Below are 12,107 nucleotides of genomic sequence, written 5' to 3'. Positions count from 1 at the left end.
ACTTCCCTCCTAAATATGTATTTATAGCCATTGTCCACAGTGCCAGGTGGATTATGTCGTAAGCTACCGTTTAGCCCTGGTAGATGTTATTGCTGAAAGGCCACACTTGTTTGGAAGGGCATGCAGCAGAAGATATGCAGGTCATGGTATAATCGTTTTAAATTCTGTATGGAAAACAGGACCTGCCCTGGAGGGGAACGGTGACCTGTAGGCAGAGAGAGGCAGGAGGAAACGCTGTGGATGCAGAACCCTCAGCCTGGCCTCTGTCTGCTTATTCCTCTGCATCTGCATCCGCCAACTCCCACCATCCCACACTCTATTACAGCCTTCACTGTGAATATGAAATGTGTCTCCAGTAGATGACAGGTGGCTGGATCTATGTATACTAAATACTTAATATGGGCTTGATTCACTAATATCAATATTCCCATCATAGGCATGAGTTAATATGGGGGGAATACAATCAATAAAGAAATGAGAGGAATAAAGGAAAAGATTAATCATGTCCATCTGTCTGGCTGTTCAGCCACCTTTCCTTCTTCATCTTCCATTTCCTTTTTTCTCTAACTTCATTAACTTTAGAGCTTTAATGGCTCTGTAAGTGACAGTAAATGGTCCTCTGTGTGCTTCAGAAGGGTGCTTCGTCTTTTGTTTGGCGAAAATTCTTGAAAAGTAGATATAAACTAATACACCAGTCCAGACAGAAAGGTCTGTGGAGCAGGTTTCTGACAGAGCAACTTGATCACAACAATATTGTCTTCTAGTGTCCAATCAGATCATCTTTTTAAGCAAAACTGAATCCCCAGTGGGCCAAGAGAAGCAGCTTTGCCTCCAGCTGGAACCTTTGTAGGGAAAAAAGATTATGATTAATTGCATTACTATTTTTAACGCAATAAAATCTGTGTAATTAATTAATCAAAATTAACTTTTTAAAGTCCCAGTCCAAAGGGTTTCTGCCACATCAGACACTTTGAGGACATTTCCAGGCACATTATTTTGATGTGCCTGGAAATTAAAGTGTAGTGACAGAAAACCCATACAGAATTAAAAAAGATTCTACCTTGGATTGTACAGAAGACTGTCCAACACGACGCCCTTTATGAGACAGAATAAACACAGTCAGAAAAAATGTATTATTTTCTTAATGGACTTATAAATACGTCCAGTCCGACAAAAGCTCCAGCAGAAGTTAATTAGCATAACTTTCACTTTAGCATAGCTTCTATTGTGGCTTTTATTTTTGTGTAGTGGCTTTTGCATTTTGTTGACCCTACTGGGCCACTGTAGATTCAGGTTCAAAACAACTATAATAAATGGGAGTCTAATCTAAAATCTTTTTTTCTACACAAATGAAAAGTGATCTGCACTAACAGGTGCCATCTTCTACAATAAGTATGGAAAATGGATGGGTGGAAGAACTTGAAAAAGAGCCTGAATTACAGGGAAGGAGGCGAGCCTTTTTAATAATAAAAAAAGAGCTAGATCAGGCATGCTAGCAATGAAATCCTAGAGATTTTTCCCGCAATACCCAACATGCAGCACACTAAGAGTTTATTGCTAAACTAGAGCTAAGGACACATAAGTTAGGAAGGCTAGCCTCCAAAGCTAAGAACCATCCACTTATATTGTTTTGTGCTTTCATGAGTTTTCACATCACTGAGCTGAGCTGCTGACCATCAGTGCCTAGAGAGCCTTAAGGGTTTTTACTGTGCCTGTTATATAATATTATCTTTATTTCCTGACAAGCAGTTTTTGTTTGCTGATATCAAATTCCAGATCAACACTTCATTAAAGTTCATAAAATCAGAGCTGTGTATGATGTGTATGACGAACACCTCGGTGTCTTTAAAGTGCAGTAAAGTGACACATTATCCTTCATCACATGACACATCACTGTCATGATCTACTTCAGTACTGTGACTGTGTCCCCAGCTAAATAACATTTCGGATAAAGCAGTGTTTCTTCTACACAGATTATTTGTCGCAGACAGGAAAACAGTTGATACAGTCTTTCTTTTTATGTCAATATGTAGGATAAAAAAATACACTCTTTGCTGGAGAATTCAGATTTGTAAGAACAAAACTGGGACTGAGACTGGGACATTCCTACTATATGCTTTTAAGATTTGTTCCCTGGTGTATAACACTTTTAAAGGGTTTCTATCATTTTACTACTCTGGATTAAATGCATATCTCTCTCTTGTTCTCTTCTGTTTCTCCATAAATGGTCCAGTTGGACCCATCAGGAGCTGCTGTCCTCCACCAGGCCAGGAGGGACAAGGTGGTGGAGTCCTGCAGAGTTAACAGCGCTTTCAGTCGAAAGCGGAGAGTTCTGACACCCGGGGACCTTAAACACCTCGTGGTGGACGAAGACCATGAGCTCATCTACTGTTATGTCCCCAAGGTGGCCTGCACCAACTGGAAACGTGTGATGATGGTGCTCACAGGCCGGGGCAAGTACAGGTGAGTGTCACATTTTTATGACTCTGGGGTTCAGGCATTGTGTTGTAAGAATGTAGGATTCACCACATGTGGAACCTAAAGGTCACAGTCTAATTTGGTGACAGTGATGTGAGCCTCAAAAGGTTTGCCACACCTGTTTTTGGCTTATGTTTTCATTTGTTCTCAGCTAATTCAAAATTCCAGAGACTTCTCAAGGACTTTCCCAGAATTCCCCAGAAGCTCCTCCTGAGTTATTTTGACTGTGTGCTTTGGGTCAATGTTGCATTGAAAAATCAATTTTCTCCTTAATCCTAGGTCCCAAGCACTCCTGAGCAGGAGTCATTTATGAAACACCGCTGTCGTCTCACCATCATCCTTTACAGTTAATTATTGTTAGCCAGATGGAGAGCAGTGCCTGTTAGTCTCAAAAGATCCATACTGGCTGAGGCCTTTTACTCTCTGATTGCTCAGGTTGGACAGCCTGGTGGTTCCAAACGTCTCCCATCTGCATGTAACAGAGACCACGGTGCTTTGTGGGATGTTCAATGCTGCAGAAGCTTTTTTGTATTATTTGCCTGCTTTGTGCTTTCACACAATCTGGCCTCTGAAGTTTACACACAGCTCTCTTAACATCATTGCTTGATTTTTGCTCTAAGCACTGTCCATTCTGAGACGTTAAGGATAAAAATGTCCATTCAACTGAATTACTACAGGTGGACAAAAGGTTCTTGTGGAAATCAGATGCATCTGAGATTATTTTGAAGCAGTGTCTGTATTTTTTTATGTTTAAATGATTACATTTGTTCAGTTGTCTATTGCTTGCTCAAATGTGGCGTGTTCAGTAATTCCTTCTCATTGTCCTTGTGCCTTTCCTGTACAGTGACCCCATGGAAATCCCCTCCAATCAGGCCCATGTCCCTTCCAATCTGAAGACGCTGAATCAGTACAGCATTGCTGAGATCAACCATCGCCTCAAGAACTACTTCAAGTTCCTCTTTGTCCGTGAGCCCTTTGAGAGGCTGGTCTCAGCTTACCGCAACAAGTTCACCCTGAAGTACAACTCGTCCTTCCATAAGCGCTTTGGCACCCGGATCATCAGACGCTACCGCAAGAATGCCACCCAGGACGCCCTGATCAATGGCGCTGATGTCAAATTCAAAGAGTTTATCGAGTACCTAGTGGATCCAGCCACACAGCGCGATGGCCCTCTCAACGAGCACTGGCAGACAGTTTACCAGCTTTGTCACCCATGTCACATCCACTATGACATGGTGGGCAAGTACGAGACCCTTGAAGAGGATGCAAACTACATACTGCGGCTAGTGGGTGTTGGTGACTCCCTGCGCTTCCCAAGCTACGCCAAGTCCACTCGTACCACAGACGCCATGACCGCTCAGTTCTTCAGCAATATCAGTTCTCAACAGCAGGTCCAACTCTACCAACTTTATAAGATGGACTTCCTCATGTTCAACTACTCCATACCCAGCTACTTGAAGCTGGACTAAATGACAGCAGAGCTGGTACTCTGACAATGGCTGCCTTGTTTGCAGAATGGCAAAAATAAAAGAAGAGTGAAGTGCAAATTTTGGAAGAAAACTTGATTTTTAAAAACTGTCGTCGTGCTTTGTTGGTGTTGTGTCTGCAAATGGATATTTAACGAGTCCCGAAAGGTTAGAGGAAAGTGTGCTTGTGTGAGCATAAGCTGAAGGATGTTCAGTCAGCAGAGCCAGAGCGCTGACTGGGGGCGGAAGTGGGCTTGAAGGACCTAACACCTACAAAAACTGAAATGTCTGGGTGAAGCGGGTCTTCAAGAAGAACTTATCTTCAGAAGATGAACTTAATCGAGGGATTCTTCTGATTATGTTCTCTACATCAGAGGCTGCCTCACATTCTGCAGAGCAAACAGCACCCTAACACACTGACTCCAATGCATTGTGAGAGCTAAGCTCATCCTTCTCCCCTGTTATCTAAGAAACTCCGTCAAATTGTAAAGCAGTTCTTGTCCTGTGCTGCCCTGTCAGCATGGTGAGTTACCTATGAACCATTTCATTAGATTCATGTCAAAGGAAAATTGGCTTATCACATCCTAAAGGGTGCCTTATAATATACGGCTCCTTACTTTACAACCATGAACTCACCGGCAGTAACTACAGCGGTGTAGCCTTCAGTCAAGTGTTTTACCAAAGCCAGTTTTATCTTCAGTTTTGGATGCTGGCAGAACAGATCATCCAATCTTTCGACTTGAAGACATCAACGCATCAATGACGTTTGAAAGTTCTTTACAGATTGATCAGACCGGCCAACCGGCAAGGATGCATTAAAGAACGGGATGCATGAATGTGATTGGGTGTACCTTAAAGAAAAGAGACAGTCAATGAGGTTTTCAGGAGTGACAGTCACTGGATCACATAGCCACCATGCCCCTCATAGGGGCCCAGTGGACGGAAGCAGGCACACACCCAACCAGGCTACCAGCCAAACACGTCTTTAAGTAAATTAAGATTACCCTTTTGTCGTCTTTCTTATGTTTTGTTTTGTTTCTGTTTATCTTATGAAACATTGCTGCAAGCAGCAATAATAAAAACATATTTAATTGACTTTGTTGTCTGATTTCAGAGTGATTTAAGGTGCGTTTGAACCACTGAAACCTTTTCTTTACCCACACAGCAAGTAGCACAGCTGGCTGTGTGTGCAGTCTCCAGGTATTTAAAGTGATGTAGAATGAGGTTTCAGTGCTTTGTTTACAAAGACTGACAAGAACATCCATTGACCCAGCTGGAAGATAACAAGGCAGAGAAGAAGTTCTGGATGTCGTTGGATTTAACTTACCTAAATTTGTAAGATTGTGAGAAGCTCAAGAGAGTAGGTCTGAAAAGGAAGGGCAGAAAATTTGGTCAGAAGCCATCCTCAGTGATAAAAAATATTCTCAGCTGATATTATCTTATGAATCTGCATTTGTGGGTTCATTAGCTTTCTCCCATAGTCCAAACATCACTCTTAGGTATAGTGGGAGTGTATGGTTGTCTGTTCTGTGATGGACTTGCAATCTGTTCAAGGATCAGTTAAGACTCTACAAACACCAGCAGGTATAGAAAAAGGATGGATGGTCCTTTTCCTTTCAGTTTGCTTCAGACTTATCTAATTCTTCTCTACATTTCCTTCAGAATGGTTTATAATATATCAGCTCTTGACTTTGTCCTTCGGTACTCGGGACAGTCAGGAATGTTTTGGTTGCTGTCATTTGATGCAACCAAATTTTGAAGTGAGAGCCAAGCTTTTTCTCTATCTCCACTCTTTCACTCCCATCAGACATATCTCACTCCCTTTAAGGAGTCTAACATTTTTCCTTAGGTAAAGTGAGGTTGCTGTCTTTATGGCATGTCACTAGACTTGTCACTACTGTATGCTTCTGCCAGCGATCAGGACGGTCTGAAAATGCTGAAGATTTCAGGATGAGTGAACGCTGTTTAGGGGACATTATTCACCCTAAACCATCCGAAGGAAGGCTTTGGGCTCACTGAGTCGCACACCACCATGTCTCCCTTCAAGGTCCTCTCAAAGTTGCCAGCCTTTCTCAGCAACAGTAAACTGACACCACCCTTCAATTATTTTATAAATAGTCATAATTTACCTTTTTGTTTAAATAATGCCTAAATAAAACAAGTGATAATACAGGTGAAGCTCCTCAGAGGTCTTTCTGAAGCTGTGTGAACATGTGTGCCTGCTGCAGCCTGCAGTTCAACGGGACCGCAGCTCTTTTTCTTTGGTGCTTTGCTCCCAGTCAGACATCTGGCTCTGATTGAAGAGAGGAGCTACTGCTCTGGCCTGTAGCCGTAGCCTTCATCCTCCACACGTAATGACTGTATTCCAAGCATGATTCAGGAGGACAGAAATATAAATGCTCCCTTTGCACATTAGCTCTCCTGCTGATTTTTAATGCCACACTAGATCTTACTCAGCAGTTCAGCAAAGCATCTGAGGCTCAATTTAAACAGCTTATTTAGCCTCTTACATGGAAAATGAACAATACACAAAGGACCTCTTAGCTTGCAAACAAGCTATTACAGAAACCTCCCTTTCCTTTCACTCTGTGTTTTTCCTCTTGTGTCCACCCCAGCATCATGTATTTAAAAAAAAGCTAAAAAACTAAAAGTGAAGTGTGGTCATGTCCAGTTTGTCTGAATGCTCACAGGAAGTCAACCACACAGAGCCTTTGCTTTGCCTCTAGCAGAGACAAAAACAAATGGCCAGATTTGGGTATTTTTGTTCATATTCTGAACTGGACAGCCTGCCTGACTCCAGCCCTGGCATCTCGCCGTGCAGGAGTATTTATATTCAAAACTGCAGCTATATTTTTACTTGTTTTTCAGCAATGTCTACAATTAGACTGAGCTGTATGTTTGCTGTTTGCCAATTGAAGCAGAAAATGTCTGAGCTGGAGTGTTTTTCCCTTGTTGGCGAACACAATAAAATGTTTTGTTCATAATTTTGTAAGTAGTGCCTATATAATCACTTTGTTTACTTTCCCAGTGTTTCCAGAGGTGTGCTAACTGGACATTACTTTAATGACAAATTTATTTTCCACTCTGGACACATTGAGAATTCAATATATGTAATGCTTCTTTTGTTACCATTTTTACAACTTTTATTTTTAAGTTGTGTTCAGGCCTGTGGCTCATGATAAGTATTTATTGTTTTGTTTTTTTTAACTCAAGAAATATGTAGAGGATGTTACAGATTGTGGTGCATCTTTAACATAAAGGACATGTGGATCAAAGTAGAACAGATGGTTATTTTGCATATTTTATTAAATCAATTCAGTTTGTTTATACAGTCAAAAGTCACAAGAAATGTCATCTTGACACACTTTACATTGACTCCAATTGTTCAATTTTGCCACCAGGTGGCATATCACATAAGAAACATGACTAAAGTACTTCACTAAAATACATTGAAAATGTCAATGTCTAAGTATTTTTTAAAGAACTCTGACATATTAGCGTATAATTTTTCCCCCCCATCTTTTAGCATTTCCAATCTCTTAATAACTTTGAATGTTTGTCATATACTACCTCAAAAATTAATATTTTCTCTTCTTGTCTGATTTCAAATATTTTCCACAAACGACGCACCGGCACAACCACAGAAGAAGAATCACCAAAGTAGAGAGCAGAAAGCAGAAGATCAGCCACAGGAGAGTTCAGATGCTGCCAGTCTGTGTTGCTTTACAGAGAATAGGGGTTGATATGGGGTGAGAGCTGCAGCCAGATGAGTTATTTTTCATGTTTGTGAACAAACCAATGATTTCACAATTTTGTTTATTGTGCTACATATGGCTGGTTTGTGCTGTAAACTAAGATGAAGCTTCCTTAAGGATTTTGTGCTCATAACTATAAATCTCTACAGCTAGAGGTCAAGTTCTAGCTTCTAAATTGTGTTATAAATTCATTTTTATAACTTTGAAGACTGCCAGTTGATTTTTTTAATATAGATTTTAGTTTTTTCTCTGCAATAATTACCAACACAAACCATCTCACAAATCTCTTTAAAAACTCCTGCTCTTTCTGAAATTCCACCTTCAGGAAGTCGTCACAACATGGCTCCTCTACTAACCCTTTAACAAGGTTTTTACCAGCTTTGCGCTGAGAAGTAGCTCCCATAATGAGCTCAGCAGGTATCCAGTTCCACCAGGTGTTTGCTAATTGCTGCTGGCTAGTCTGAAGGAGCGGAGTGGGGCTGAGGGCTGCACTGTGAGGCACAATTGTGGACACTGCAACTCTGAGCAAGATCTGCGCCTCAAAGCTAACGTTTTGCACAGCTGAATGGTTGCCATGGAGATTAAAGAATTTCTCAAAAATGCATGAAATAATCAAGGCAACACTCCAGGTATGATTTTAATGAAGGAATAACATTCTGACATGTTATAAAGCTAAAAAGAGTCGATTTTACCCAATACTGTACCTTTAAATTTACAGCAATCCCTCCTGAAGCATCATGTAGCTGCAGGGGACAAACGATTGCATTTGGTTGGTAACTTTGCAGCAATCCATTAAACTGAATATGCATGTGGTGAGTGTGGAGAACAGTAACTTTGATTCAACAGGAGTAAACCTCCAGCAGACCCTGCCTCAGTGTGAGCAGCAGTATGACTGGACGAGCTGACACGAAAAAAAAAAAAAAAAGCGTCAATGATCCATGAATACATCCTGTTACACAACGAGTTAGTGACAGCAGAAGGCTAAACAGATGAGCTTTTAGGACAGGTTTTCTAATCAGTGAAGAGTTCCCTATTATTTCTACTGCTTATGTATACTTACTCATGAAGAGCTTCTTCATTTAATGCTACGTTGTTACTACAGGCTTTTGCTTTGTAATCAGTAAAACTCCTGCTCTTTCCAAACAAAGCTGCAGTCAGAGCTGCAGCTGCTCTGTTTGTTTCCCAGCCCACGTCTCCATCTGTGCTTCTTCAGCTCCCAGCATCCTCATCGCACCAACCATCCTCTGCTGCACACCATGTTTTCTCTAAAACGGGCAAAGTTGACAGAGGTGACACCCGCCGAATGGCATGAAAAAGATGAACGGAAGAAAGAGGAATAAACATTCCCATTCATAGATTAGCAACATATGGAAGATGCTGACTCTGTGTGTCTCATAGTGACACGATAAATAGAAACAACACAAACTAAAACAAATTTGTGGGCATTTTTTCCACAATAAAAGTCCAACACAATTATCATTTGAGAGGGAATCCAAGCAAAAATAATTTTACGGGAGAGTTGAAAAATCACAACACAAAGAAAAATAAAGAAACAAATCAAGAATCAAGAAACTGAAGTATTGATTGTATCATGCCTGTATTGATCTGATAATGATACCGTTTTGGTATCAATATTATTGATATTTTGGTTCGATCAACCTGCCTTTAGAATCCAAGTTAACTGAGCCTTGAATTGTTCCGCTGTTCTGTCCAAGCTGCTCCACAGCGTCATGAAAGTTTCCACATTTTATCACATCATAACAAACTTTGTTTTATTTTGGGGATTTTATGTGATTATCAATTATCACAATGTAGCACAAAAATATGAAGCGGAAGGAAAATATGATGGTTTGAGGCTGCTTTGTTTCTTTAGGACCCAAATGGCTTGCCGTAATTAGTTGTGACCATAACTTTATCTCTCTGGCTGTGGATGGTGCAGGACGGCCGGCCATCTGCTCACGTTGTGACCTTCACTTAAGGACATTTCAGTTCCACAACACAACTCTTGACTGGCTCAAAACCAAACTGAAGCCTCTGTGAACTTATCTTTACCTCGTAGTAAAATTTATTTTGATGATCTGAAACATTTAGTGTGGGGAAACGTGTTGAGTCTCACAGCACTGACTGGCCACAGTTCACACCCCGGGGATCTCCCCCCAGCTCTGGAAAGGACTTTGCTTCGGCTGCAGGCGTCCTTGGAGGAACGCTCTCTCATTATTTGTGCTCAGACCAACATGAAGGGCGGGAGCAGAGGCAGAGTTCATCGTTGCCCAAAGACACTTGAACATGTGTCACGGCGGACGGTGGAACGGAACCGACAGCCTTCCGATAGAGAGATGCTCTACACCAACACTCACTGTAAGCAAGGCACAATGAAATTACAGGGAGCCGTGTTTGGATGGGCGTGTGAGTGCTGCCACTTGCCTGATGTCTTGTCAGCGTGCACACACACACGCGAACACACACTATGTGGCAGTATTGCTCCTCCTGTCTAACCTTGTGGTTCAGACTGAAATACACTGTGGCCTTCCACCCTCTCCAGCTATAAACTCTGTCATTACAGGGAGGCTACAGTAAAGTTGTCTGTGTGTGTGTTTGTGTGCTTTTCTGTGTTTCTGTGTTGAAAAGCTTAATATTTAAACCAAGAAAAAACTGCATAGAATGAACAGAGTGCTGGAAGTTTCTTCAGAAACTTTGGGCTCTCACAACAAGAGCAGCTTTATCATCTCCTGCTCACATTACTATAATAAGAGCAAAGGAATCAGGTTAATTATAAAGGTTTGGTGTTTGGAAAACAGACAAGGCCACAGCATTTAGATAAAGCTGCTCATCATGCAGGTTTAGGCAGAATGTTCTATGAGAAACAGCTCCAGGTTTTTGATGCTAGACATTTTCTGGGAACAGATCAGAGTGCAGAGAAAGGAAATCCCATAAACACAACTCCACCAATGAGAGAAGCTGGTCAGGTCATGGTGGATGATCACAGGCTGCGACGAGAACACAGTCTCTGGAAGCGTTTGATTAGAGGCTGAAAGGAGGCTTCGAAATAACCAGCATGAGTTCTGACATTAGAATGTATTATATATCTGACGTTAATCACCTCACGAGCAATTACTTTAATCCTATTTTTATTTGTTCCAAAGTACCTAAACGTTTGATCATGCATGTTGGCGCCTTTGTCGATTCACTTCTGATCTCATAATAACATCATGTCAACCTGAACAACCTGAGTAATTTATTAATTTAAGTTTTTCACCACTTGGAGGCGCTCATACAGTTTTAAAATGCCACTCCTTCATAACCAGTTGATCCTAATATGAACATATTCATACACACTATTCCAATAAACAGCAACATAATTCAATGTTCCACAAACCAAGCTTAATTTCCTCCTGACCAACTAATATATTGTGTTAGTTGGTTTTACTTACACCAACTAACATGACCAACCAATATAAGTGGACCGTGATAATCACTATTTTTTTTAAATGACATGTTTGTTATTAATAACGCCATAAATACCCAGATTAACGTTTTTAGCAAGCTTTATCTGTTATTTTACATCAAAAAGTGTCTGTAACCGTTTTTTTTTCCTGTTTGTTTTTATTTGAACTGAATTTAATCATAAATTCCATAAATGGAAAACTATACATACATTTTCCAAGCAGTGTTTGAATTCTGACTCTGGTTTTTGCTCATTGGAAAAGAAATAGTTAAAGGCACATGCGACACATTCAGAGGTGAAAAAAAGATCTTATTTATTTACAGCATCACATCTTAACTTGATTGATCTATATTAAAAGCAGCATAACAGATCTTATTAATTAAAAGCCACTACCTAAGTAAAGACAGATGAAGAGAGCTACGTTTCAGAAGTTAGCCGGTTGTTCTGCTTCCAGCCTGGCCCTGACACTGAACCCTGAGTGACTCCTGTGGCTGTAAAGCTGCTTATCTCACAGCTACAAGCTTCAGTATGTCCTCCAGTAAAAGAGATGGAATTCAAATATGATCTAAAACAAGATCAGACAGATATCATGGGAATTTTTCTGTACATGGAGTTGATTTTATTTCTGGACCCTGCAAAGGGACCTGAGATCAGTGGTGTGAAATCTGCACTGTGACAAATAAATCTGCTAACATGATGTTCCGCAGCATCACTGATGCTATCAGCTTTTCCCACGACTGGAATGAAAAGAATCCTGTTGATGTTTTTCATTCAGGTCCTCTACGGCAGCTGTTGAGGTCCAAAACAGACCCAGTGATAAATGTACTTCCTTGTCAACAGAAATACACAGTAATGTAGAAATACAATTTGGCTTCAGAACTGCCCTTATTCTTACAAGCCTTTTTACGCACAAACTGTAACGTCTCTCAAACTCTGGTTAGTTCTGACCTGATAGCATCCTGC

The 12,107-nt window shown here is 40.8% G+C and overlaps 1 protein-coding gene and 1 long non-coding RNA gene across 2 annotated transcripts; one reads left to right on the top strand and one right to left on the bottom strand.

Annotated features, from left to right (window-relative positions):
• The first annotated feature begins 2,203 nt into the window (after positions 1 to 2,203).
• On the top strand, positions 2,204 to 5,039 carry chst11 (carbohydrate (chondroitin 4) sulfotransferase 11). The gene is made up of 2 exons (XM_015053190.1): positions 2,204 to 2,463; positions 3,323 to 5,039. The coding sequence occupies exons 1-2, from the start codon at positions 2,225 to 2,227 to the stop codon at positions 3,945 to 3,947; spliced, it is 864 nt and encodes a 287-aa protein (XP_014908676.1). The 5' UTR covers positions 2,204 to 2,224; the 3' UTR covers positions 3,948 to 5,039.
• Positions 4,618 to 7,284, bottom strand: LOC106960212 (uncharacterized). Its single transcript, XR_001427527.1, has 2 exons — positions 5,782 to 7,284; positions 4,618 to 5,724 (listed from the first exon to the last, which is right to left on the bottom strand). It is a non-coding gene; the product is annotated as an uncharacterized LOC106960212 (long non-coding RNA).
• Positions 7,285 to 12,107: the final 4,823 nt, after the last annotated feature.

This window comes from Poecilia latipinna, unplaced genomic scaffold (assembly GCF_001443285.1).
Source record: "Poecilia latipinna isolate Pla-1442-1.1 unplaced genomic scaffold, P_latipinna-1.0 Scaffold1166, whole genome shotgun sequence".
NCBI lineage: Eukaryota > Metazoa > Chordata > Actinopteri > Cyprinodontiformes > Poeciliidae > Poecilia > Poecilia latipinna.
Note: the sequence above shows the minus strand (reverse complement) of the source record. Positions and strands in the feature narration are given on the sequence as shown.